At 40.5% G+C, this 26714-nt stretch overlaps 1 protein-coding gene across 1 annotated transcript in view; it reads left to right on the top strand.

Moving 5' to 3' along the window:
* Window positions 1-26714, top strand: part of F12 (coagulation factor XII) — a 61295-nt gene that overhangs the window by 13908 nt on the left and 20673 nt on the right. The window contains exons 4-9 of the mRNA XM_089671126.1: window positions 2133-2203; window positions 6231-6338; window positions 9112-9243; window positions 11785-11889; window positions 11994-12168; window positions 23997-24094. Of these exons, the coding sequence (XP_089527252.1) occupies window positions 2133-2203; window positions 6231-6338; window positions 9112-9243; window positions 11785-11889; window positions 11994-12168; window positions 23997-24094 (689 nt within the window). The remainder of the gene's footprint in view (window positions 1-2132; window positions 2204-6230; window positions 6339-9111; window positions 9244-11784; window positions 11890-11993; window positions 12169-23996; window positions 24095-26714) is intronic.

Here is a 26714-nt window from a genome sequence, read left to right as displayed (position 1 = left end):
GCCTGCGTGGGTTTCCTCCAGGTACTCCGGTTTCCTCCCACACTCCAAAGACATGCTGGTAGGTTAATTGGATCCTGTCTAAATTGGCCCTAATATGTGTATGTATGAATGTGAGTTAGGGACCTTAGATTGTACACCCCTTGAGGGTTAGGGACTGATGTGAATGTACAATATATATGTGCAAAGCGCTGCGTAAATTGACAGCGCTATATAAGTACCTGATATAAATATTTTGTTTGGGTACAGTGTTGCATAACCGTGCAATTGTCATTCAAAGTGCAACAGCGCTAAAAATTAGCACAATTTTTCAAGGGGGTAAAATTGCTTGGTAGGCAATGGTTTATATGCCCCAAATCCTTACCGTACTAGTGAGGTATTTTTGAATCAATAGCTGACCACATTCTTTACGCTTCTCTTCTGGAGATACTTCATATTCAGCCTTAGAAAGAAAAGAAATAATGAAATAATGAGGTTTGTAGCACAGGAAAAATTTATAGCCTGCTGTATAATATGTATATAGCACTCTCACCACAGCATCTAGGAAGTACCTGAAATAAATAATAATAAATAAATGTGATCAGCTTAATAGAAATAATGTTATTAGTGATTGTCAATGTTTAAAAACAAAAAAAGTGTTTCAATGAATAGCTAGGTAAAAGGGTAAAATTGCATGAAAATTACTTTCAGGTAGACATTACAACAATAAATTTAGAAAAGTGTACTTCGTTTCCCATTACCAACCAAATCAATAAGGAAATATCAGGATAGTTATGTGTTTAAAGTGTGAAACTAATTGGTTGCTTTGGATTATTACAAAAAAAGTTTTTATTTTAGATCTGATGATATGTAAGGCCCTTGTAAAGACAGTTTTATATTTGTTGAAAGGGATCCTCAGAGCTTATGGTTTTATGTGTGGATATAATATATGCATATTCTCTTTTAAGGCTAGGTTCACATCTGTGCGGGTGGTGCTGCTGCGGATCCGCACGAAAATCCATGCAGACGCACCACCCGCACAGAGAAATGCGGACCCCTGGAAAATGCAACTGTACTGGGATTCGAGGTTCCCGTGCGGGCTAAGTTTTTGGAAGAAGTGCAGGGACTTCTTCCCTGCGTGTCACGGGTACGGGAGTCCATTCAAATGAATGTGCTCTCGTGTCCGTTCAAAATGTTGCCTGCACGGCTGCATATATGTGAACTGTGTGAAAAGGGTTGAAGGAAAAAAAGATAAGTATTGGGTAAATATGGGTATATTTCTAAAGCAGAGAGATCGATTTGGTAGCTATTCACCAATTTTCCACTGTCCAATGCATTTCCCTCCCATTAACATCTACTTCAGTTTTGAGATAGATGACGTTCATAAGATTTCTGCTTACACATTACAGTGATTTTGTGGCACTGAGAACCATGTGCCTTCAAGTGTATCACAGGGGGCATTTATCTCTACACTCATCTGAAGGTCACACCAGATGCAGTAGGACTGTGCTGGGTGGCTATTCCAATGCACTGCACCACATGGACAGGGCAAAATGCCTTGTCTCCTACTTTCACCCAGTTCACACCACTGTTGTACTCACACCACTGTTGGTGCGGGCACCATGCGCATAAAAAAAAGTACTGCATGCAGTACTTTTTTTCAGCATAGTGCAGTGTGAGGCTATCTACTGCCTTTTACTGCGCGGCCATCAGTTGAACTTTCTGAGATGGCTGTGTGACATCTCAATAAAGTTTGTTTAAAAGAAAAAAAAACAGAAACAGTGTGATCCGCCAAGTTCAGCGCATCATCACTGCGCTGATCTCAGTTGGATTGTACCGCACAGCAGCCATTGCACTGATGGGGTGAACCAGCCCTAAGTGCATACCGAACATGGCCCAATATAACAGAATAGCACAACTGGAAAAAGCACCTAGTCTGCAAATATGCTGGGTGACCATACTATTATGCTCATAAGACATGACTGATTACAGCAATTCTTGTGATACTTGCACAGTGTATGGCACACCTTGTGTTGAAGGGGTTTGCTATTTTCTTCCACCATAGCATTGAGACTTGTAAGGAATCCTCAGCTTTAATCCACACCTGTGTAGTGTGTTTGTTTTACAGTTCCTTTCCCAATTGTTTTTCTCATTAGGTGTTCACTCACAAATAACTTTGACAAAGACAAACTCTGGTCATTCTGTGTGGAAGGGTCCAAAATCACAGGTACAATTTATATGCTATATTTCTTTATTCTGCAAGGTGAGCTATACCAGCTGCGATAACTTGTAACTTGTTGTCCTTTAAATATCTTCCACCAATCCACCAATTGTGAGACCTGACCTGGCACCACACAGGCTTTGCAAAAGAAACATTTAGGCCAGCTACCCTTTCTACTGCACACATTCATTGCTATATATGGGCCATAGTCAAATAGATAGCTGAAGACCTCCAAAAGTAATGCTTCCCCATAGGTATGAATTGTTCTGTGACATGCATACAAGGAATAGAACTGATTTGTTGTGCCTGGCATGCCATGACTCAGTTCTTCAGTAAAATAAAAATGACCTGTCATGGCAGCCAAATACCTTTTGAATTGAACATGTTGCACTGGGCTGGTCTCTTTAAATTCTGCCCAGCAGCGCCAACAATAAACATCAGCAAAAGCATTTTTTCCTCTTCACTCCTGTAATGGACAGCTGCTGGAAGAGAGAATGTTGGTCTGTGCCCTGATTGGCTGCTGTTACTGCTAAAGGGGGCCTGCCCCTAGCAGCCCTGGGGAAGGAGGACTTCTGACTGGCTGCCTGGGCCAGGCTGGCTCCTGATTTGCTTGCTATTTTAGCTCCATCCACCATTAGGAGAAGATTAGAGATCCATGTTGGACCCAAGGGGAGAGCTCTGGGACCCAGGAGGAGAGCACTTGGTGTCCAGAGAGTGTTGCAATGGGAAGACAGGACTGTGGGCTCAGAGACTACTGCTACACAGAGCCCAGTGAGAATTTTTCTTCATGCTTGAGAAAGCAAAGAGCTAGATTGGACTGCTTTCTGAGCTGTGTGCTAGTGAGCTCAGGACCACATGCAGACCACATGTGAACCTTAGGGTCGGTGTAAAAGGCTCTGGAGCTGAAATGTGCTGTAGGAGGAAAACTGCAAGAGGTCCTTGCTTCCTAGAGCTCAGGCAGAGTGAGGGACTGGACTGCCTGCCATTGTGAGCTGCTGACCATGCGCTGCTGTCAGAGGATCTGTTCTGTCAGAAGTGGTGTGCTGTATCTGAATCACCAAACTGTGTGCAGGGATCAGGCTGTAAGCTATTGACAATGCTACTGTGTAGAGTTCCAGCTATCCCACTTCAGTCTTCCAGCTACCACAACTTGCTATTGCTGCAGAGAGCTGGCTCGAAGGGGAGGACCCTTTCACTGGCCACTGAGGGACCATTTAGGGCCAGAGCCAGAGACATCAGAGTGTTAACAATAACACTCTGTAAATGTTGCTTAACAAGGTGCCTGCATTACTCTATTGTAAACTGTTGTCTAATTAACCCATTCATTTTTTAGGGCTTTGCCTTTAAATAAAGCCCATTTAAACAATCTAAGGTGTGTCAGTGTTCTCGGGTTCAGGTAAGGGTGGATCATCTCAGGTGCTGGACAGAAGGAACCCAGTAAAGCGTTCACCTCCACTGGGGTGAATGCCACATATGGGGGCTTGTCCGGGATTCTTTCTGACCCCTTTCACTGTGTGATGGCTGCGTAAAGGAGCCAAGTCAATCAAGTCATCAATACGGACACAGTCACCAACACAAGGCTGCGCAAAGAACCAGAACAGTTGGATATCTAGTCTGACCGCACTAACGACACAGATGTTCCAGATGAAGAAATGTTAATCTGTTAGTAAGGAGAGTCAAAGCTCAGCTTAGAGTGACATCACATAATTTTTCTAGTTTTTCTTTTAAATAAGGCCCATTTAAACTGTTTAAAATGTGTCAGTGCTCTCAGGTCCAGGTAAGGGTGGGTCATCACAGGTGCAGGGTAGAAGGGACCCAATAAATCAAGCGGCTCCTCCTGGGGTGAGCATTACCTACCTTTTTTGTACCTTTAGGTAGGTAAGTGAATTGAGCATGCAATGTCCCCAAAATTGTACCAGCTCAAAGATTTTGCCATTACTTTATAAAAGTGCACATTGTTGATTTCCTAGGAGTTCCTTCTTAAAGCGGAGTTCATCTCAAAAAGTGGAAGCTCCGCTTGTTTGTCTCCTCCCCCCTCCACTGCCATATTTGGCACCTTTTGGAGGGGGAGCGGGTACCTGGTTTTGACAGGTGCCCGCTCCCACTTCCGGCCCAGTTTGCCGTGGCAAAGTGAGACGAAAGTTGGCCCCCTCCTTCCTCCTGCAGTCTCCTGGAAACCTTAACAGATCCCAGAAGACCAATCAGAATACGCAGCACGATTCGCGCATACGTAGTGGGCACCAGGCTGTGAAGCCGAAGCTGTCACAATTTGGTGCCCACAGTTGAGATGCCGGCACCGGGGAGAAAAGGGACAGCATGGGTGAGCACGACGCTGGACCCTCGGACAGGTCAGTGTGTGTTTATTAAAAGTCAGCAGCTACAGTTTTTGTAGCTGCTGACTTTTAATAAACAAAAAACTGACTGGAACTCTGAGTTAATGAGCAAGCGGATCAAGCTTCTTTATAAATTAAAGGAAAACAAGCTCAATCAATGGACAATGCATATATGATGCCATATTTGTAATGCAATAATCTTTTTTTAAAACTGCTTTTGACAATTTACACATGGTTCATGCAGAAATATGTTAAAAAATATGTTTTAAATGATAAAAAATTTAAAGCATAGCCATTACCAATATGGCATCTGCATACAGTACTTATAGTATGTGAAACCTTAGCTTGTAAAATGACCTATTCAGTTTAAAATAGAAATGAAAGGTAAAACATTTGTGTATATTACAAAAAACATATTATAAATACTTTTTTTCTTTTCTTTTAAGTGACCACATAAGCTCTGTTTTCAGCTGTATAAGGGTCTTGGAGAGATGGGTGGGGGTGGGGGTGGAGCAGTACACCGGTCTTCCTAGTGAATGGCTGTGGAGGGGGTCAGTAAAAGTATGATCATTGGAGGACAGGCAGGCTGTTCGCCCAGCACAGCCAGAAAACTGACCATAAAGAAGACCAGGAACTTTTTAACACAAGTACATGGTACAACAGGCACATATCAGGAATATGAACTGTAGGGCTAACATATTCTTTAATTAGTTTAATAAAAATATGATCAAAAAAGAGAAAACAATCTGTTAGGGACACCATATGGTCTTCTTGCCCTATCAACATCTCCCCATTGTTACAAAGCCCAGAGTACAGCCTGAAGACAATGGGGAAAAAATTAAATCTTTTTTTCTAGTTTCAGCCTATTTGGCCATTTGGTACACTTTAATATACTGTAATCCCAGGACAGACTACTACAGTAAATGTGCTGTCCATTTTGTTCGGTGTGAAAGAGATGGTCGGTAAATGCAGTGACCACCAACAAACCTCCATATTTATTTTTATTTGTTTTTCAACAAATCAGCACGGTTTTCTAGAATAGGGTATTACATTTTAATCATGTAATATGTAATGCATTGAGCTAGTAGGGAAAGGGTAATTAAAGTGGAAGTCCAGGCTAAATCTAGAATCAACCTAAATCTACCTAAACCTAAATCTACAGTAATCGTAAATCTGCTTCCAACCCTTTTCTAACTGCTATACTAGCTAACCTGTAGAAGAAAGATGTCTATACATACCTATTCTCAGGGTACTCTGGTCTGGCCAAATGATCTCCCTAGTGGTCGGCTTCAGGGGAAAAGAGGGAGCAGTGACAATAGCTGCAATGCCTGGGGGGGTGACATCACCCCAAGACTTACTATGGGCATCCATTGTCTGCTGTTCCTCCCCTCCCCTGAAGCCAGAGCTATGAGCCAATCATCAAACTGAACCAGAGCGGCCTTTTGGATAGGTAAGCACACACAACTTTCCTCTACAGGGTAGTTAGAATAGGCATTACAGTGGAGGTGGGAGCAGATTTTAGAGTTTAAGTTCCACTTTAAGTCAACGTTCTTTAGGTTTGCATATTACAGTTTGGTTTTGATGCCGAAAGATCTTAAAGTGTTGCAGTAAAATCTTGAAATCTGTCCTATAAACCTGTTAAAGTTGATAATAAATGACATTTTCTTATAATTTGGTTTCATTTGTTATGTGATGCACAGATCACTGTGATGACAACCCATGTGAACCCAGAGGTATATGCGAAAACACTTTAAGAGGTTATAACTGTGTGTGCCAAGAGCCCTACACAGGCAAGAACTGCAAAAAAGGTAAGCTGAAAAGGGTAGGTCATAGGCAGAGTGTTACAAAGAATCCTAGGGGTTTCCGTTGTGAAGCTGCATGACAGGCAAGCCTGAAGTAAAAAAAAAAATAAAGGGAAGGGCGGCCATGACTGAGCTAACAGGGGAGGCAAGAATATAGAGGGTTAACATCTGCATAGTGGAGAGCAGCTGGAGGCAGGGTATATGATGCTACTCACAGTGATTGCTGGGGATCAGGCCCAGACTGGCCATAGGGCACACCAGGCATTTGCCCGGAGTGCCAAGGCTGCCCGGTTAGGAATATAGGAATACACCGTGCATTTCTCAGTTCCTCAATGTGCTGCTGCCCTTCCTATCCATCTCCTGCTGCCCTGGGTTCCTGTATGCTCCTCCCATGGCTGCCCCGCCCCCTCTTTCTTTCTTTCTTTCTTTCTTTCTTTCTTTCTTTCTTTCCTTATTTCCCTCCTTCCTTCTTTCCCTCTTTCTTTCCCTTTTTCCCTCTTTCCTTCCTTCTTTACCTCCTTTCTTCTTTCCCTCCTTCCATTTTTCCCTCCTTCCTTCTTTCCCTTCTTTCTTTCTTTCTTTCTTTTTTTCTTTGTTTTTCTCTCCTATAAAAAAATAATAAAATATAAAATAAAAAAATTAAATAAAAATAAAAACCTACTGACACTAGTGGCGGAACTACCAGGGTTGCAAAGGTCGCTCTTGCTACTGGGCCCTGGCGGAACGCCACCGGTCTCCGAGGAAAGGGTCCCCAGGTTTGGGGCTGCTCATTCCAAAATGCTCGGGCATATTTTTTGTCCCAGTCCGGGCCTGGTGCGGATTTTAATTTAGGAGGGGCTCGAAGAATGGTTAGGTGGGCTGGAGAAAAGCTCACACAGTTGGAAGACATCGGAAGAAGATGTCGTGTGGCAAGGTGGTTGGGATCTTTGAATTCAGTCTAAATTAACTATCACATACTAGAGACCCATCTAAGGTATGGCATTCTCTGGAGAAGTTCCAATTAACGGTGGGTTAACTTGGAGGTTAGGACTTGGATGTATCAGTGGAGAGGTGGGTTGTCCCTGCTGTCCTAAGTTGGTGTCTTTCGTCTAGGGACCTTTAAGTGGCTACGCAGATACAAAACAAAGTTTAGTTGTTTGGTGCCTTCAAAGATCAGCAGCTTTATCCTTATTGTCAGTATGTTTCTGTTTAAAGAAATGTTACTTTGGTTATTTGTTTGTAAATGGCTGTTATGGCCAATTTGTTTACCACAATTTGGTATTGGACTGATATATTTTAAGGTATATAAAATAAGAGGGGTATTAAAGTCATATGGGTTAGTGTTCGTAAGAGATCATTGACATCTGGTTTACCCTAGTTGTAGATTTTGATGCAAAAAGGGATATAACCCCATATGAGTTTTGTAAGAGCAGAATCCCTTAACTGTGAATGGCAGTAAAAGTATATAAAATATTGTTTTTTTTTATAATGAATATTGTCTTTCTCTGGATGGGGTATGTGTATCTGTGTGGTTTTATGTTTGGGGCTGTTGCCAGGAAATACGCTAACTTGCTCACATATGCTTATTAGTTACAAGCAGCTGAAGAAAACACGTTGATGTAACCAGTGGAGGGGAAATGCTCAATACTGTACAATAATTATATGATAATTCTTGTAGGGTGGGAAAATGTGTGAGTTTTGTGGCTATAGACAGAAACTAGATAGATAGACAGATAAATAGTTAATTTCAGTTTTTAACTATGGTGCACATGTCAAAGTTTAATAGTTTTGGTGGCATGTGCATAGTACAAAGGCTAAAACTGAAACAGGTAGGGGGCCTGGATTCGCTGCTTCATCCCCCCAAGCTGGCCAGAGTTCTGTCCCCACAAAGAAGATAAGCATGTGGTATAAACACGGGGTGGAGCATGTAACACTTGAATGGGATGTTTAGATGTGAATGACAGCTCCGGCTGTCCCGTGTTTCTGCCTCCTCATTGGCTGAGACAGCAAGTTGGAGCCATTGGCTCCAACTGCTTTCAATCACAGCCAGTCAGCCAATGAGGAGAGAGAGGGGACAGGGCCAAGCTGCGGCTCCGTGTGTGAATAGCTAAGCCAGTGCCCCTTATTGGAAGGTATATACAGTTATGGCCAAATATATTTAGTTTGTATTGGTATGACACAAAAAAGTGGAGAAACAAAAAGCCAAATCTAACACATTTTATGCAAAACTCCAAAAATGGACTGGACAAAATTATTGGCACCTTCTCAAAATTGTAAAAAATATTTGCATTCCTCAATCAACTTCCAGAAAAATTCAAGCTGGTCTTCAGCTACAAGCAGGGGCGGACTGACCATTCGAACACTCGGGCACTGCCCGAGGGCCCAGGGTCAGTAGGGGGCCCCATGAAATGCCCCTGGTACCTTTTTATAGGCTTTTTTCAGGTGTGCTTGGAGTTTGGGCAAGGACACAGGGGCCCCCTGACCCCCTATTGCCCGGGGGCCCCATGAGTTGTCAGTCCGCCCCTGGCTACAAGGTACAACTGTGTCAGCTCGCAGTATACATGAATGAATAGGGACGGTATGGTAGGAGACCTAGGAGGACCCCACTGCTGACACAGAAACATAAATAAGCCAGATTGGAGTGGCCAAAACTTACTTGAGGAAGCCAAAATCCTTTTGAGAGAATGTGCTGTGGACAGACAAAACAAAATTTATATCTAAGGTGCCTTCTGCCTCCATGCCAGAACTTGAATAGAAGAATGATACAGTTGTGTTTTCCTATGATTCTCCTTACCTCTAGACAAATGCTTTGATGAAACAGTGCAACAGTACTTTGAACCCCGGGATAAATGGCTAAGATACAAACCACCCATCTTGGAAGAATGCACCTGTGGAGAGAAGGGAACTGTTTGTAAAACAACAACGGGCAAACGTGAGTTGGAAGTGCACACATTAGCAATCTTCATCCTTGTTTTCCATGCTGCTATCATTGTAAATTATGAAGAAAGAAAAAGTTGAGAAGATACTGTACATTTCTGACCTGAAATGTCAGCTGCTGCAGCATTGCTTGACAATAGGTGGGTGTTGTGGAGGGGCATTGTGATACACCTTTCCACCTATGTTTTTTATATGCTAACAAAGTCTTGCAGATGATGAAGTATAAAGATGTGCAGGAAAGAAAACAATCATGGTGTGTTGTAGCATATAGTTGGATGGCGAATCTGCATTGAAAGTGCAGGTTGGCTTAGCACAGCAACTTTTGCTTTTCTGATACATTGATTTTCTACTTCCTGTACCACTTTATTCTACATTGAAATTGAAGAGTAGTTTTACCATCTCTTAATGGGTTGTCTTAGACTGATATGTTGTTTTGGAGTTTTGGATGGACTTTAGGTATGTAGGGGCCCTGCCAAAAAAAACATTAATTTTATTTCATCTTACCAACCAACCAACCAACCAACCAACCAACCAACTAGTCAATTCTTAGATGTGATGGCTGCTTGAGTTATCTTTTTTTATCCTTTCTTTCCCTCATTTTCACCTGGTGATCTATCCAATAAAGTGTTACTAAACCCAGGACCCTGCATTCACTCTCTCTGGTCTCCTAGAGTACACAGAACATGGAAATGCAATTATTTTAGTAAATATAAATGGCTAAATACCTTTTAACACTCCCCTCCCCCCCGACTGACAATGCTGCTGTCCCAAGGTGCCCCTGTGCTCCTTTATACAGAGTGGGGGCACTCCAATACAGGAGGTGTGTTACTGGCCAGATCACCAGGTGAAAACAGAGGGAAAAAAAACTAAAAAAAGAAAAGAAATGTAGCCACCACATCTAAGGATTGGTAGGCTGCAATATACATTTTGGATTTAATACCGCTTTAGTGAAATTTAGCGTGTTTTGCAGCCAGGCTGTAACCAGCCTGAACATTTGTTTACCTTTTTTCAGGCCTCTGCCTGCTCTCCTAAGCTCAGTGTGTTGATTGTGTCTGCCTGCTACTGTTGAGGTGGTTCCACTAGTTACCCCAGTAGGAAGGACAATAACTGTGTTATGAATATTTACCTCATCCAACCAATCCCTGATTGTCCCTGATATCGTTGTTCAGCTATGGTTTTGGGAGATGATAAATGTTTGGAGCACCTTTCTATATTGTTTTGTCCCTTCGGAGTTACTGCCTGGAGAAGATTTATGCATAGAGTAATCTCTATTGGGTCTTGCCTCAACCTTGGGCATGTGCTAGAGGCCCATGGACTTCAGCTACTCCGCTAGAGTATACTGTATATATTCCTTCTGAATAGTGTCACAGAAGACCTGAGTAGAAGCTACTGCTGGACATTGTAAGGATTTAGTACCTACAAATAAAGGTATCTTTGACTACTGTTAGAGGGTCAAGGTTCGGATCTCCTGCAACTTAAGAAACACTGTGAGCACACTTAGAGAGTCATATATTTGTCTGTCTGCTCTCATACAGCTAGCAATTACCAAGAGGCTGCTCTTAAAAGGCCTACTGCTGAATCAGAATAACTGTGCTTTTGTTCAGGGATCCTGTATTTCTAAACCCTCTCTCCTAGTACTTAGTTCAGCAATAAAAGATAAAAAGATTAAAAGTCCCCAGCTTATTTTTTACCCTAAAATGCAGCAAGGACTAGACCAGGGGTGCTCAACCCGTGGACTGTGGGCCCTCAACCTCTAACTGAATGCAGGAGTTTTGATGCTCTTTCAGAAAGTGCGCCACACCTGCAAAATATAATAGAAATCGATGGTGTGGTGCAGGTAAACTGCAGTGTGAAAGCAGCCCTATAGGGGGCTCAGGACAGTAAGGGCTCATTTACATTTGTGGTTCTGGGGGCAAGTGGCCTCCTTTTACCATATTCTATTTGGCACTTGGACAGGAAGGGTGGTGGAGGCAGTGTATACAGGAGCTGATCCTCTCCGTTTTCCTCCTGCAACTGCTGAAAGCCGGCTTCTCCTCTCCCGCCCGCTGGAATTCAGCAGCTGCAGGAGGAAAATGTTCATTAAGCTATTTAAATAAAAAACGAGAAATTCTGAACCATTTCATTTCATTGTGGCCCACGATTGGTTACCAAATCATTTAAGTGGCCCTCACTCTTCAAAAGGTTGAGCACCCCTGAAATAGAGCATGCGATAGAAAACTTATCCTGCTATACTACCTAGGGGGTTATTCTACATCACTTTCTTTCTCTTCATGGGGGAGTCTGGATCTGGTCAGTGGACACCAGATCTAGACCGCTGTGCAGCCAATGATCACTTCTAATAGCGATCTATTGATGGTTTACAGCAGCACTGATCTACTGCTGGAAGGAGATGCTAGAGATAGCTGCAATACATCTATCTGAGTCTCTGTTCTGACAGGAAGTTCTGTGATGTCACTTGTGACTTGTGACATCACTGTATTCCTAATGTAAACATAACACAAAAGACTCTTATATTTTTTTCTCTCTGTTTTCATAGACTGCTCTGACAACCCTTGTCTCAATGGAGGACATTGCGTTCAATGCAAGCATAGTAAAGTGTGCGGCTGTAGCAAGGGGTACATGGGACCTCACTGTGAGATAAGTAAGTACTTACTATATACATATCAATAAGGCAAAGACTGACAGCCCCATAACTACTCAACCATGTTTATACATGTTTATCTAATATTTATCTTGATCTTGTAGATAAAAATGAAAATTGTTTCTCTGGAAATGGCACCACCTATAGAGGAACGGCAAAGGTCACTGTGACAGGTTCACCATGTTTAAACTGGGAATCTGACATCATTCATCATGAGGTTTCTGTGTACAGTGAACCTCATGCAAAGAAACATGGCATAGGTCCTCATTCATACTGCAGGTGAGACATGAAGATAAGGTACATCATGATGCTCAGAGAAGATTATTTTGCAAACACTGATTGTAATATAAGCAAATGTGGCCAAAAATGCTAACATTTCAAAAGAAAGACATTTACAAGGCAGAACTGGTAAGTATGTGTCAGAGAGCAAACTTCTCATAGGTCACTCTTAAAAAGACCTATACTCAACCTTACCATCTTATACAATTGTGCTCAAAAGTTTGCATACCCTTGGAGAATTGGTAATATAGAGCAGTTTCTCAAACTTTTTTTTCAGCAAAGGCACCCTTTAACCACCTCCCATCCATCAGTTGTATATAAATGGCTGGACGGTGGCAGTGCAGTGGCGGGTGGTCGTTTATAAACGGCCTCCCCGCCCCCTGCTTGTGCACGCTCCCTGGGAGCACTCAGCACCGCGATCCGGTGCCCACTGTATCCTCCGGACACAGTGGAACACCGATCGTTGTACGGGACCTCTGTGCGAGTTCCCGATCATGTGATCACTGATTGGCCAATCAGTGATCACATGCAGAGTGGTAAGCAAGATGTCACTTCTGACATCATTGCTTACTACGTGTGAAATCTGTGAATGATCACAGAGGTCACATGGTGCAAGGCTATTCACAACAGCCTTGTACCATGTGACAAGCTGTGACTAATCACAGCTCACTCAGTAGTTTTCAATGGCTGCAAGAATGCAGCCAGGGAGAAGGAGAAATGATTACTTTTACAGCATTTATGGGTATAAAAGCAATCAGTGTAAAAAAAAACCCACAAGTAGTACAGTGTCACCATGGTGACACTGTACTGCTAGGGTGACAGTATGTAAAATAAAAAAACATAAATAATAATATAAAAAAAAAAAAAATCTAAATTTTTTTTAAAAAAATTATAATTTTTGGTTATAAACTAATTAGGGTTAGTTTTTGTTTTTTTTTACTAAAAGACAACTGAATAAATTTTGGACAATTTATGATGAAATATTATTTATTTGCAAAATTTTATAGGAAAAACACTTTTTTTCAAAATCTTTGGACTTTTTCCTTTATATAGCAAAAAAAATAAAAATCCCAGTGGTGAATAAATACCACCAAAATAAAGCTTTATCTGTTTAATAAAAATGCTAAAAAAAATCATATATGTACAGTGTTGCATGACCGCGCAATTGTCATTCACAGTGTGATAGCGCTGAAAGCTGAAAATTGGCCTGAACAGGAAGGGGGTAAAAGCGTCTGGACATGAAGTGGTTAAAGTTTTGAACAATCTTGAGGCACCCTTAAAAATTATGGACAGTCTCAAGGCACCCCATTCTAAAATGTAAAAAATGATTGTAATAGTTTTTCCTAATGCAGCAACATCCAAACATGTAGGACAACCAATGTTAGAGGGAATTTATTCTTCCAAAGCAAATAAACTTGCACACTGATACTGAATAGTATTCCAATGCTTCTCTTCTCCCGCAGTTTCTCTCTATCACTCAGCAAGTGTGATCCCATTACTAACATAAAGGTGCAGGGGAGGGTCAAACAAGGATGCCGTGCAGATGACCAACATCCTCCATATCAACTGATGGCATAATTGGCTGTTAGGAAATGAAATGTTGCAATGGTGTATAATGAAAACTTATGACTTTGTGTACCTAAAAGGCAGGCTTGATCCACCTGCTGGCTTGTGTACAATTTATGGGCAATTTTTAGGCATTTTTCCAAGGCACCTTTGAAGAAACTTCAAGACACCCTGGGTGCCTGGGCACCCTGGTTGAAAAGGGCTAATATAGAGTACCATTTTAAAGAAAATATGAGTTGGCAGGCAAAACACATTTCTTTTATTTCTTATGGGATTCATATTCAATTGTAGGTCATAACGGAATGGCACAATAATAAAACAAAACATGGCAACAAGTAAACAAATGAATTTACTCCTGTCCAAAAGTCTGCATACCCTTAGTTCTTAATACTGTGTATTATCCCCTTTAGCATCAATGAAAGCGTACAGTCTTTTGTAATAGTTGTCTACGAGGCCCGGAATTCTTGCAGGTGGTATAGCTGCCCATTTCTCTTGGCAAAATGCCTCCAGGTTATGTAAAATCTTTGGTTGTCTTGCATGGACCGCACTTTTGAGATCTCCCAAGAGTGGCTCAATGATATTAAGGTCAGGAGAGTGTGATGGCCACTCTAGAACCTCCACCTTTCTCTGCTGTAACCACTGGAGGATCAACTTGGCCTTGTGCTTAGAGTCATTGTTGTGCTGAAAAGTCCCAGAGCATCCCATGCGCAGCTTTTGTGCAGAAGAATGCAAATTGTCTGCCAGTATTTTCTGATAACATGTTGCATTCATCTTGCCATCAATTTTTACAAGATTGCCTGTGCCTCTAGGGCTCACACACCCATAAACATCAGTGAGCCACTACCATGCTTCACAGTGGGAATGATATTCTTGTTACTATAGGCCTTGTTTACCCCTCTAAGAATAGAGCTTTATGGTTGTGACCATAAAGCTCTATTTTGGCCTCAACATTCCAGATTACAATGTGCCAGGAGCCGTGAGGTGTGTCAAGGTGTTGTCAGGCATATTGTAATGGGCTTGTTTGTGGTACTGGTGCAGTAAAGGCAACTCGACCATGCTGCTCATTTTTGTTAAATTATCGTCATATTGTGCTCCTTGAAACAACCACACTGTCTTTTTCCAGAGCAGCCTGTATTTCTCCTGAGGTTCTCTGTGGGTTTTTGTTTGTGTCCCAAACAATTCTTCTAGCAGTTGTGGCTGCAATCTTTCTTGATCTACCTGACCTTGGCTTGGTATCAAGAAATCCCCAAATTTTCCATTTCTTAAAGTGGAAGTAAAGTATTTTTTTAACTTAACTATAAAAAGGCTTACCTGTAGGTACAGTGAATATCTCCTAAACTTGCACAGTTTAGATGTTCACATTGCATGCACCCGATGATGTCACCGGTGCATGCGGTCTGAAGGGACGACATACCTTGGCTCTGTGCCGCAACCGAAACTCCCACACATGCACGGAAGTGACGTTGCCGCTGTTCGACCAGTAAGACGGCTGATGCTCGCGAACCCAGAAGGAAGACCAGGTGAAGATGGAAGCCCTGTCAGCGGTGACAGTGCACTGCTGGAGGTCTTCTTTCTAAGGTAGGTACTTCATAATGTGCTAGTATGTGATGCATACTAGCACATTATGCCATTGTTTTGCAGGCAGTTTTTTTTCTTTAAAAAAGATGACGGTTTACTACCACTTTTATAAGCGATTGAACAGTACTGACTGGCTTATTCAAGGCTTTAGTTGTTTTTTAAAATCCTTTTCCTTTTTTATAAAGTTCCACTACCTCGTTATGCAGATCTTTTGACAGTTCTTTTCTGCTCCCCATGGCTCAGTATCTAGCTTGCTCAGTGCATCTACGTGAGAGCCAAAAAACCCATTGACTATTTATACATAGACACAAATTGCTATTTAAAAAGCCATAGATGTGGGAAATTAAGCTTTATTGCCATTTTAACGTGTGTGTGTCACCTTGTGTCTCTGTTCCAAGGCCAAACATTCCAGGGGATGTAAACTTTTGATCATGGCCATTTGGGTGATTTCTGTTATCATTATCATTTAAAAAGGAGCCAAACAACTATGTGATAATAAATGGCTTCATATGATCACTATCTTAAATAAATACAGTTTTTTTGGCAAGATGAATCATACTTTCCATATCAATGCCAAAATGTCGTGATTTCTGCAAGAGTATGCAAACTTTGAGTACTGTAGGTAATGTTTATAAGGGTTAATTGTGACTAAACAGTAGCCTAAAAAAACCCTTTTCATTGAATTCTTCATAAAAATTAGCAGTGTACTTCCTGATATATAACATTGTCTATGCACTTATGTGCCTCACAGCTGGATATCTGCTATTTTTTTATTACTCCCTTCCTGTACAACGCTTGAATTCTAACATGCCATTTATGGACATTGTTAATATGATTCAAGTATTACACGTTACCTGTAGATTCATGCACTTTTGACAAAAGATAATGTTTTGGTATTATGCATATTGAATTTAAAGTATAAGTGAACCCTCACCTTCTAAAACAACCTATTCAGTTTCAAATAGAAATGAAAAGCAAAAACTGTGTGCATACATATAAAAAAAAACAGTATATATACCTTTTCCCCCTTTTTATAAATGATCAAATACCCTCTGTTCTCAGCTGCATAATGAGCTCAGAGAGCTGGGAGCACAGAAACAGCAGCACACTGATCTTCCTAGTGAATGGCTGTGCAGGGGTGGGGGCATTTAACCAAAAGTCTGATCATTGAAAGAGAGCAGGATGAGTTCCCAGCACAGCTAGAGAACTGAACACGCTGTGCTCCCATGCCTAGTGTGGTCAGTTTTTAATAGGGAAGCAGATGGACTGGAAGGGACACCAGGGATTTTCAAACAAGTACATGGTACATTTTCAAACATTTTCAAACAAGTACATGGTACAGAAGGCACATATCAGGAATATGAAATTTTGGGTTTACATATTTTTTAATTTTGCACTAAAGAAGACCTTATAGTATATTTTCAAGTCTTAAAGAACTCCAAAGACATGCTGGTAGGTTAATTGGATCCTGTCTAAATTGGCCCTAGTACGTGTATGTATGAATGTAGGTTAGGGAATTTAGACTGTATGCTCCTTGAGGGTTAGGGACTGATGTGAATGTACACTATATATGTAAAGCGCTGTGTAAATTGAAGGTATTATCTAAGTACCTGTAGCACCTGTAATAAAGTAAAAAAAATCCTGACCTGTCACACAATACACAGCAATAGTATAATTTTCAGAAAAACTCCAGCGTGTATCATAAAGAAAACCATTAATGAGCTCCACTAAGTGACTTTGGTTACACTGAGATGATGTCATAAGTCTTCTGCAGGGAGGAGGAAGCATTTTCTTAGTCTCCTCTCCTCTATTGATCAGACTACAATATTGTAACTTAGTAGCAATTTACAAGGTGAGGCGGTTGCAGTAGCTGATCGGTGTTAAAAAAATTGTTAACAAGGCCAAGAACTGCACAGGCACCAGGATTAACATGATTGTGTAATCTCTGAGCAAACATGTCAGTCCAAGAAGCGGATGGTGACCCTGGATGTAGCCTGAAAAATTGGCTTTATCCTTCTGGACAGAATAAAGACATTCCCCCCACCCCCTGAGTGTTGCCCACTTGGTTGAATACCTTCAGCTTTGATCTAGGGATCTTCACTATGCAACCCTGCTTAGAGACGAACATACTTTCTCCCGAAAGCAGTTGCTTCCTTCTTTACATGTATGTAGAAAACACTGTGAACAAATTCATTCCTATCTGATAATACACTTTGTGCATGGCTATAGCTTTCTGATTAGAATGAATGGGGCAGTGGAATGCATGTGCCTCTCTTAGGAGAGACGCTACTGTATGTGGCTGTGAGTAGGGCCGCACAGCGAAGATTACTAAATCACGGCTGAAGGTATTTGTCTTAGTGGGCAGCAATCAAGGAGATGGGTGGAATTTATAAAAGGACAACAGTACAAGGGTTCCTGGGAACCCCCAACACCCAAGGCACTCTATTATGCAAATATCACATTGAAGAACTTCCTGCATAGTACTATTGGTCATTGGCCACATTTAAAGGTTCAGTAGCAAGGTTTGAAAGGTGGAAGGGATTGGGATGAAGCTGGACTTTTCTTCCGTAAGTCAATATTTGCTTATTTTACAGTATCCGGGAGGAAATTTAAAGGTAAATGTTGGTTCCAGGGAAAGCCTGATTTTTCATTAATTTTGGTATTTTACATAGTATGTCCTAAAAAAACAGTATATTGAAAATGTTAAAGAGATCCTTTTACAAATAAATATTTAAAAATCAGTTAATTGAATATTTTACAGCACTAATGACTAAAAATCTATTTCAATCAGCAGAAATCTGCACTCTATCACAAATGAGACCTACTACACCCAAAAGAAAAGTAAACTTTCACCCTTGAAAGTATAAATCAATATAACCACACTCTTCTTTACACCTAATACATGTATAAATTAATAAATCAATAAATCCCAAAAATCAAATATAAAAATAAATAAATATATAGGTATAAAAAAAATAGTCCAAAAATAAAAATGTAAAAAAGGTGTCCAAAAGTGTCTCTGAAGAAAATAGTTTCAAAGTCCCCAAATACACTTGTATCTTTCTTCTGACATCCCAAATTGAATCTTCAAAATCTTCAAAAACCTCAAAAATACAAACTCATAATAGTGTATTACCCTTAAATTTAAATACACCTACACACTCGTGAACGACCGTGTATCATGCTAATAGCAAAGTGTGTAATCACACGTGATACTCTAGAATGGTAATCAAATTCGTGACCATTCAGCTACAACCTTAAAACATACGTGATCACTCTATATGTTGAAATAATAAGTGAAAAAAATAAATAAATAAATATATATATATATATATAATATAATAAAAATGGGGACTCCACACTTATAAATAGTGAAACATAGAAGTGATCTCCTACAACTGGTGTAACAGTGGATAACTCTGAGAACAGGTATCAAGCTAAAAACCAGTGGGCATAAGTGAAACACAGGTGATCTCCAACTGGTGCAGCAAATGGATAATTACCCTCAAAAATGAATGACAGACTTTGAACAATGGATAATATCACACTCCAAATTTCCTACTGTTCCTGTGTCATTCTTCCATCCTCCTCATAAGGTGAAACAGAAAATAATCATCAGTATATAAAAACATCTTAAATCTTTATTAGATATCTTACATTGTATTGGGCGAAAAACAGCTTCCATCTACAATCGCTTAGGCATATTCCTGTATGCAGGGAACCGCATGTTCCAGCTTCCAAAATGGTCGCGTCCGCACTTCCGGTTAGCGCGAGTGCGTCAGACGTCACGTGTCCCGACGTGTTTCATCACTTCCTGGACTTTTACAAGGGAACCTATTTAAAAACCTATTTACTTGTTTCATTTAAGCAGCTGCATTCTTATATAGATGTATTTAGGCTTTTTTCTTGTGCACGTTGTCAGCACTGGAGTCTGTTCATTACTCTAGGTAAGGGTTCCTCAACCAGGCTTGGGTGGAACCCTAGGGTTCCTCCAGAGGTCACTAGGGGTTCCTTGAGCATCAGCAATTTTTGCCCCTCAGGTAAGTTCCCACTGACACCATTGATCTTTTTAGCAACCTAAAAGGGGCTAATTCTTCCCAATGACCACAAGTGTAAGGAGCATTCTTCCCAATGACCATCACACTGATGTATCATGAATTGTAGATATAGTCATATTTAGCAGGGGTTCCCTGAGACCGGAAAGTTATGTCAAGGGTTCCTCTGCATTGAAAAGGTTCAGAGAGGCTGCTCTAGGTAATGGATTTCTATGGGCATTGTAAGAAGACATTTAACAAAAGTTGAAAAGAACTATTTGTAAGAGGTTTTATGAAATTATAATTTTGTAATTGCTGGCATAAGAAAGGACACAGCATGATTCTCCTTAAGCAATAACAGCATTTTCTAAATTAGGCTAACCTATGCATTGCATGGAAGGTACAGTAAATAAATAATAATAGGGGCCTGCCAACATACCGAATATTATACCAGTTATAGGGTAGGTTTCTGTTCATTTTTTCGCTTCTGCTCTGATTCCTTGATGTACTACTCCAGGCTTGGTGCCAACAAGCTCTATACATCCTAAATAACACAAATACGTATATGCAAAAAAGGTCTATGCTAATATTATTATCCCTGCATGAGACCTGTATGACAAAAGCATTAAAGAAATCAGAATTAAGGAACAGTCTGTCAGGAAATATATTCTTACCAATCCTTAGCCTATATAGCCTTTTTACAAATAAAACAGTATATCAATCACACTGAGATAGCAGGCAACATACTGCACATATTACAGCCTATCTGTCATTTAATCTTAAAGGCATATTAAATGCTTGTAAGATTGTTAATTTTTTGACACAAAATGAAAGGTATTCTCTGGGTCTATAGAGCAGACACCTCCGTAGATTGCAGTAGTGCAGCTCTTTTTTTACCACATTCCCTATTGTCTGCAATGTGGTGATCTAAAAAAACCTCTGTGATGTAGATGTAGAGCTACCCTCTTGAGGGCCACTGAGTATTTTTGGGTTCCCTGTCTGTTCTGAGCCCACTTTGGAAGTACAGCCCCTGCTGACACCACCATGAAACTTTGACCAGGAGGACTCCCTGGCTTTGAACCATAAAATAAACACACACAGTTTAGGTTGAGTAAATATTCTAATTATATTGAGGTCATAAAATAAAGAGTGCAAGCACAACAAGAATGGCAGTAGATGTGCATAAAAGAAAAATTAAACACTCTAAAAGGTTAAAAAAAAGTAATAAAGCACACTATCACTTTAAGCAAACCCAAATGTCCTGCCAGTTCAGAATTTAAACATCAGTTCCAGTTATATCTCTCCCCAAGTGAGCTGAAGTGAACTATTAAGATGTCAGGATAACTCCCTTTTGGGTTCTGGTAACTGTGTTTAACTTTTGAGATGAATACTTTTGTTTTAAGCAGTAGTATCCCTTTTGTATCTCTTTAAAGAATGGTGAGAAATCTTCTGCACACTTGATGGAGCCCTACTTGGTGCACATTAAGGTTCAGGTTTCTCCTTGTGTAAGAGCAAGATTTCCTCAAGATGGTATAGTCACAGAAAGATTCCGCCTTTTTGAGTGATGTTGAAACTCTCTTTAACACAAAGGATGAAGAGAAGAACTGACTAAAATTCAAGAAAGGGGTAGAAGCAGACTTCAGCAGAGGTTGAGCCCCCTAAAGATGGTGAACTAGTCTTGTGAATCAGACTCCTTTGGATAAATGAGTGAAATCCTGTCTGCAGGGTGCGTGTGCTGTAGCCACAGTCCTGCGATTTCAGGATTTTAGTAAGACACTGAAGCAAAGGATGAAGACAAGAACTGACTAAAATTCAAGAAAGAGGCAGAATTTTAGTAAGACACTGAAGCAAAGGATGAAGACAAGAACTGACTAAACTGTGGTACAGAATGGGCTAGGTAGTCTGGGTCTCAGTGTGATAATCTGTGGTGTAAGGTGTACTGAACAGAACAACTGAAATTAACACAGTCACTTGCAATTTGTGATGATCTGGGTTTGTAGCATTTGCAGTGTAAGAGGTAGTCTGTCATTTGGGGGGGGGGGGGGGGCTGTGTTCTTTTGGTCTCTCTGTGAAGAAGTGATGCTGATGACAGCACTATGATCCACCTGCCCGCACGATTGACTTTCATGCTCGTCAGCAATACTAGTGGTCCGCTGTCCTTCTTTCTTTCTCCACAAAATGGCCTGATCCATCTTGGATCCCCGGAGTCCCAAACGGCCTTCTCCACATACACACACACTCGTCCTCTGCCTCTCACCATCTACTTCCTTCCTGTAAATTTCCTGGGCTTCTCAATAAACAGTATATGCTCATGCCCCTTTTCCATCTCTTCGAGGAAATGTAGTCTGTTCACTCCTTGTCGGAGTGCAGAAGTCCTGCTACCAGCATACAAGTTCAACAAGGCTTTTCTTCAATAGAGTCTGGATAACTGAACTTTAATTAATTAAATTAACATTCTGCAACCAGTATTAATGCAGTGTGTTACATAGAGGACCTTTTGCTTGCATCAGAATTGCTTGCCTCCCATAAACATCAATAGATAGGTAAAAGCAGCTTGAAGCAGGTTAATGCAGCTTAGAAGGAGGTCAAATGCAATTCAGAAGGATATCAACTGTAGGAAAAATGCATCTGCCAATGAATTATGAATGATCTCAGAAGCATCTTCAACTGGTGTCAAATGAAAGCTGAATCCACCTGAATACACTTTGCATTTGCCCATTGACTTAAACTCAAAGCCTGTTGACACAAGTCCTCACCGCTGGCTCCTACAGTATATTACATACAGAAGGACTAATGTAGAATAGTGCTGAGAAGTTTCTCATGACTACTGAGCAGATTCACACCCTTCACAGAGTTTAAATGTGACTGGTGATACAGGACATAGGGAGAGAGGAATGTACATGACACAGGTAACTTTAGCAGGTGATTACTGAAACATGGCTGTAATGGATTACAGGGAACTCAGATTATGGTAAACTGGTTTTGTTGAAGTCCATACATGTATTCTAGCTAGCAACATCATATACGTTTATCAATATAAATGAAAACCCTCAGATCCCATACGGCTTCCTGAAAAAGTTCCTGTAAGGAAGCAGAAAAGATCTTATATACATCCTATCTATCAAAACAGCTATGACTAACTATCCCCTGATGATATGATGATGAATGCATGGAAATGAGAACACTGAATGGAGATTTTCCCAATGCAATATATCCCTGCAACTATTTCAAAAAGACATTGCTTTATGTTTGTTTAATTTTTCCTCCAGACTGCCCCTTGCCTTTATTCATGCCTAGGAGAGAATGATGCCGTTGCTCCTGTGGCCTCCTGAGATATCCTTTTCACATATTCCAGAAGGTTGCAGGCACAATGACACACAGCAGCTGAAGGGCAGACCTGACTGCACAACATTTGGGGTAGCCGCAAAAAGAGACCGCCCATTCCCAATGAGGTAGGAAGAGAACATGGCAATGCAGGAGTGTGTGGCAGCTGAATGGTGGATTGCATCGCCAACACTGGATTTTCTAGGTGTGTAAATATCTTAGTTGACTAAAGCCCTGCAAGAAAGGTATACAAAAAAACACAGGGGAAGGACAGCAAAGTTCCTCGTTATTGCTTAATACAGGTGTACCTTGGTTTATGAATTTAATGTGTTCTCCGGGACGTTTCATATTGTGAACAATTCGTAAATGCGGTTTTCCATAGGAATGAACTGAAAACCAATTAATCTATTCCGAAGGTCAGAAAAAAGTACACCTTCACACTCGATGCCACGTGCTACCAACACACTCCAGCATGCATGGGGCCGGCGCTATAAACCTCCCAAGCGCAATTCATCCTGGGGAAACTTGCTTCGTATTGCAAAAAAAATTTGTAAATGCATTGCAAATAAATAATCTATTCCGGAGGTCAGAAAAAAGTAAAAAAAAAGTCTTATGTGTTCAAAACTCTTTCTAAAGTGTACTTTAAAGGCACAGGGCCGGCACTATAAACCTTCCAGGTGCAATTCATCCTGGGGAAACTTGCTTTGTATTGCGAAAAAAAATTGTAAACCGAGGCATTATTTTCAATGGATTTTCATTCATATACCAAAAACTACGTTAACTGAGGTGTTTGTAAACCGAGGTACACCTGTACTATCATAGAGCAGTCTATAAGGCTTAAAGCACAACTCCAATTTATAGTAAATAAAAAAGATCCATTCCCTAGTCCATCAAAAAAGAAAAGAAAAAAGCAGCATTCATTGCAGTACTCACCTAAGACTCTCCACTCCCTTCTGCAACTGCTGGTTTCTGGGTTGCATATTGCTCAACATCACTCAACCCACTTCCTTTGAACCATTGTGTAGCTCATCATTCCACCCTGGGCTCTCAATACAGTACCTGCGTGTATATGTGTGTGGTTGGGGGAGGTTTGATGCATTGTGAGCTTAGTTCACAACCTGCAGTTGGGCTTTAAATCCTACCACTTATCTGGTTGACTGAAGCAGAGTCCACACAGTAATGACTAAACATCATGCTTTCATTTACCGCAGTTTTAAAGAGTAACCAAATAATTCTTTTAAGGGAGTTATGGGATATTCTTCTTTGTGCACCACCATAACTGTTTGCACTGCCTTGATGAAAAGCATTTCTGTTTGTCATTTACAGGAGCCCAGATGGAGACACACAGCCTTGGTGCTTCATCCAGAAGAATGGAATCCTCACCTGGGAACACTGTGACATTCCTCACTGCCATCGGCCTACAGGTACATTAAAAGCAACAGGAAAAAATCTTCTGGTGAAAGATATGGAGTTAACAAAATCCAATCCTTCTAAGATTACATGTGTAACCATAAAATAATGTAATCTTTATTACACTTTTTGGGAACAGTTTACTTAATTCCCCTACATCACACATTGTACCTTTAAAGCCAGAATGATGCCGCTCTAGGTGAATGACTGGCTCTCAAATGTTATGAACTGGAACTGGGTGCTGCACAGCTCATTTGTGAAATTCAGCAACATGCACAAATCCGGAATATTGCTGCACTCCTTGGTATCTTTATTGAAGCATTAAAATCACAGGTATGACAGGGACATTAAAAAGGTGATGCGTTTCACCCTGAATTTAGCACTTAGACCTCCAGGTACACATTGTACCTTATTTGAGACCAAATGTAGCTATGATCCAGAAATGCTGGAGGTCTAAATTAGCCTTTCTCAAACTTTTTACCCTGGAAGAACCCTCGTGAAAAAAATGTTAGGTCTCAGGGAAGCTCCAAAATAATTACCTGATCTAAAGCTCACAGTACATTAGTGCTATGTAATCAACGAGTTGTAAATATAATAATAAATGACATAATAAAAAATAAAATGTACCTCTTTAATGTGCAACTTGGAGTTGCTTCGGTGCACTGAGAAAACACAACATTTTCACTACATTTGTTGTGGAGCTCAGTGAAAAAAAATCCATTTGCTTTGGTGCTCAGTGATGTTGCTAAATTTGCTGAGGAGCACTGTGACAATACTAAATTTGTTGTGGATCCCTGTGACAATACTAAATGTGTTGTGGATCACTGTGACAATACTAAATTTGTTGTGGATCACTGTGACAACACTAAATTTGCTGAGGAGCACTGTGACAATACTAAATTTGCTGAGGAGCACTGTGACAATACTAAATTTGTTGTGGATCCCTGTGACAATACTAAATTTGTTGTGGATCACTGTGACAATACTAAATTTGTTGTGGATCACTGTGACAACACTAAATTTGCTGAGGAGCACTGTGACAATACTAAATTTGCTGAGGAGCACTGTGTCAATACTAAATTTGCTGAGGAGCACTGTGACAATACTAAATTTGTTGTGGATCCCTGTGACAATACTACATTTGTTGTGGATCACTGTGCCAATACTAAATTTGTTGTGGATCACTGTGACAACACTAAATTTGTTGTGGATCGCTGTGACAACACTAAATTTGCTGAGGAGCACTGTGACAATACTAAATTTGCTGAGGAGCACTGTGCCAATACTAAATTTGCTGAGGAGCACTGTGACAATACTAAATTTGTTGTGGATCCCTGTGACAATACTAAATTTGTTGTGGATCACTGTGCCAATACTAAATTTGTTGTGGATCACTGTGACAACACTAAATTTGCTGAGGAGCACTGTGACAATACTAAATTTGCTGAGGAGCACTGTGCCAATACTAAATTTGCTGAGGAGCACTGTGACAATACTAAATTTGCTGAGGAGCACTGTGACAATACTAAATTTGCTGAGGAGCACTGTGCCAATACTAAATTTGCTGAGGAGCACTGTGACAATACTAAATTTGTTGTGATTCACTATGACAATACTAAATTTGTTGTGGATCACTGTGTCAACACTAAATTTGCTGAGGAGCACTGTGACAATACTAAATTTGCTGAGGAGCACTGTGACAATACTAAATTTGCTGAGGAGCACTGTGCCAATACTAAATTTGCTGAGGAGCACTGTGACAATACTAAATTTGTTGTGATTCACTATGACAATACTAAATTTGTTGTGGATCACTGTGACAACACTAAATTTGCTGAGGAGCACTGTGACAATACTAAATTTGCTGAGGAGCACTGTGCCAATACTAAATTTGTTGTGGATCACTGTGACAACACTGAATTTGTTGTGGATCACTGTGACAATACTAAATTTGTTGTGGATCACTGTGACAACACTGCATTTGCTGAGGAGCACTGTGACAACACTAAATTTGCTGAGGAGTACTGTGACAATGCATCTGAGATACAGTATGGTGCATGACGTCACCACTGTGAGCTGGCAGTACGGGATGAGAGGAGTGGCTCTCTCATGAACATTGCTGTAATAGACAGCATCATGGTTTGCAGAGTTTTCTCTTTTCGAAGATAATTTAACATTGTAATCCAACTCTTTATAAAAGCTGAGAGCTGCATTTGTCAATGAACTTTGTCTAGTGGTTGTACTATTTACATTTGATGGTGTTTTCCTTTCTCTCTAGTTCTTCAGTCCTCTTCTTTTTGCCACTTTGGTGTATTGATGATTCAACACACAGCTAGCAGGGTAAAAATGAAATCATCATTTGTCCCTTAGCATCAAAGCAAACATAATGTTGGCACTGTGCACTAAAGCTAATTTTGTGTTGTCACTGTGCTCCACAGCAAATTTGGTGTCATCAATGTTCTCCACAGCAAATTTGGTGTCATCAGTGTTTTTGATTAATTAATGTTTTTATTGATTTAGAATTTTCTTGCAATTTAATTTTTCTTCTTTATGATTATATTATTTATTATCATGTTAACATTTCTTCATTATTATATATATATAAATTATAATTAAAAGGGTTTTTTGTTTATA

Source organism: Staurois parvus, unplaced genomic scaffold (assembly GCF_062004578.1).
Source record: "Staurois parvus isolate SC_StPar_1 unplaced genomic scaffold, SC_StPar_1.0 ptg000099l, whole genome shotgun sequence".
Classification (NCBI taxonomy): domain Eukaryota; kingdom Metazoa; phylum Chordata; class Amphibia; order Anura; family Ranidae; genus Staurois; species Staurois parvus.
The sequence above is the reverse complement of the archived record's forward strand: the minus strand, read 5'-3'. Positions and strand labels throughout refer to the sequence as shown.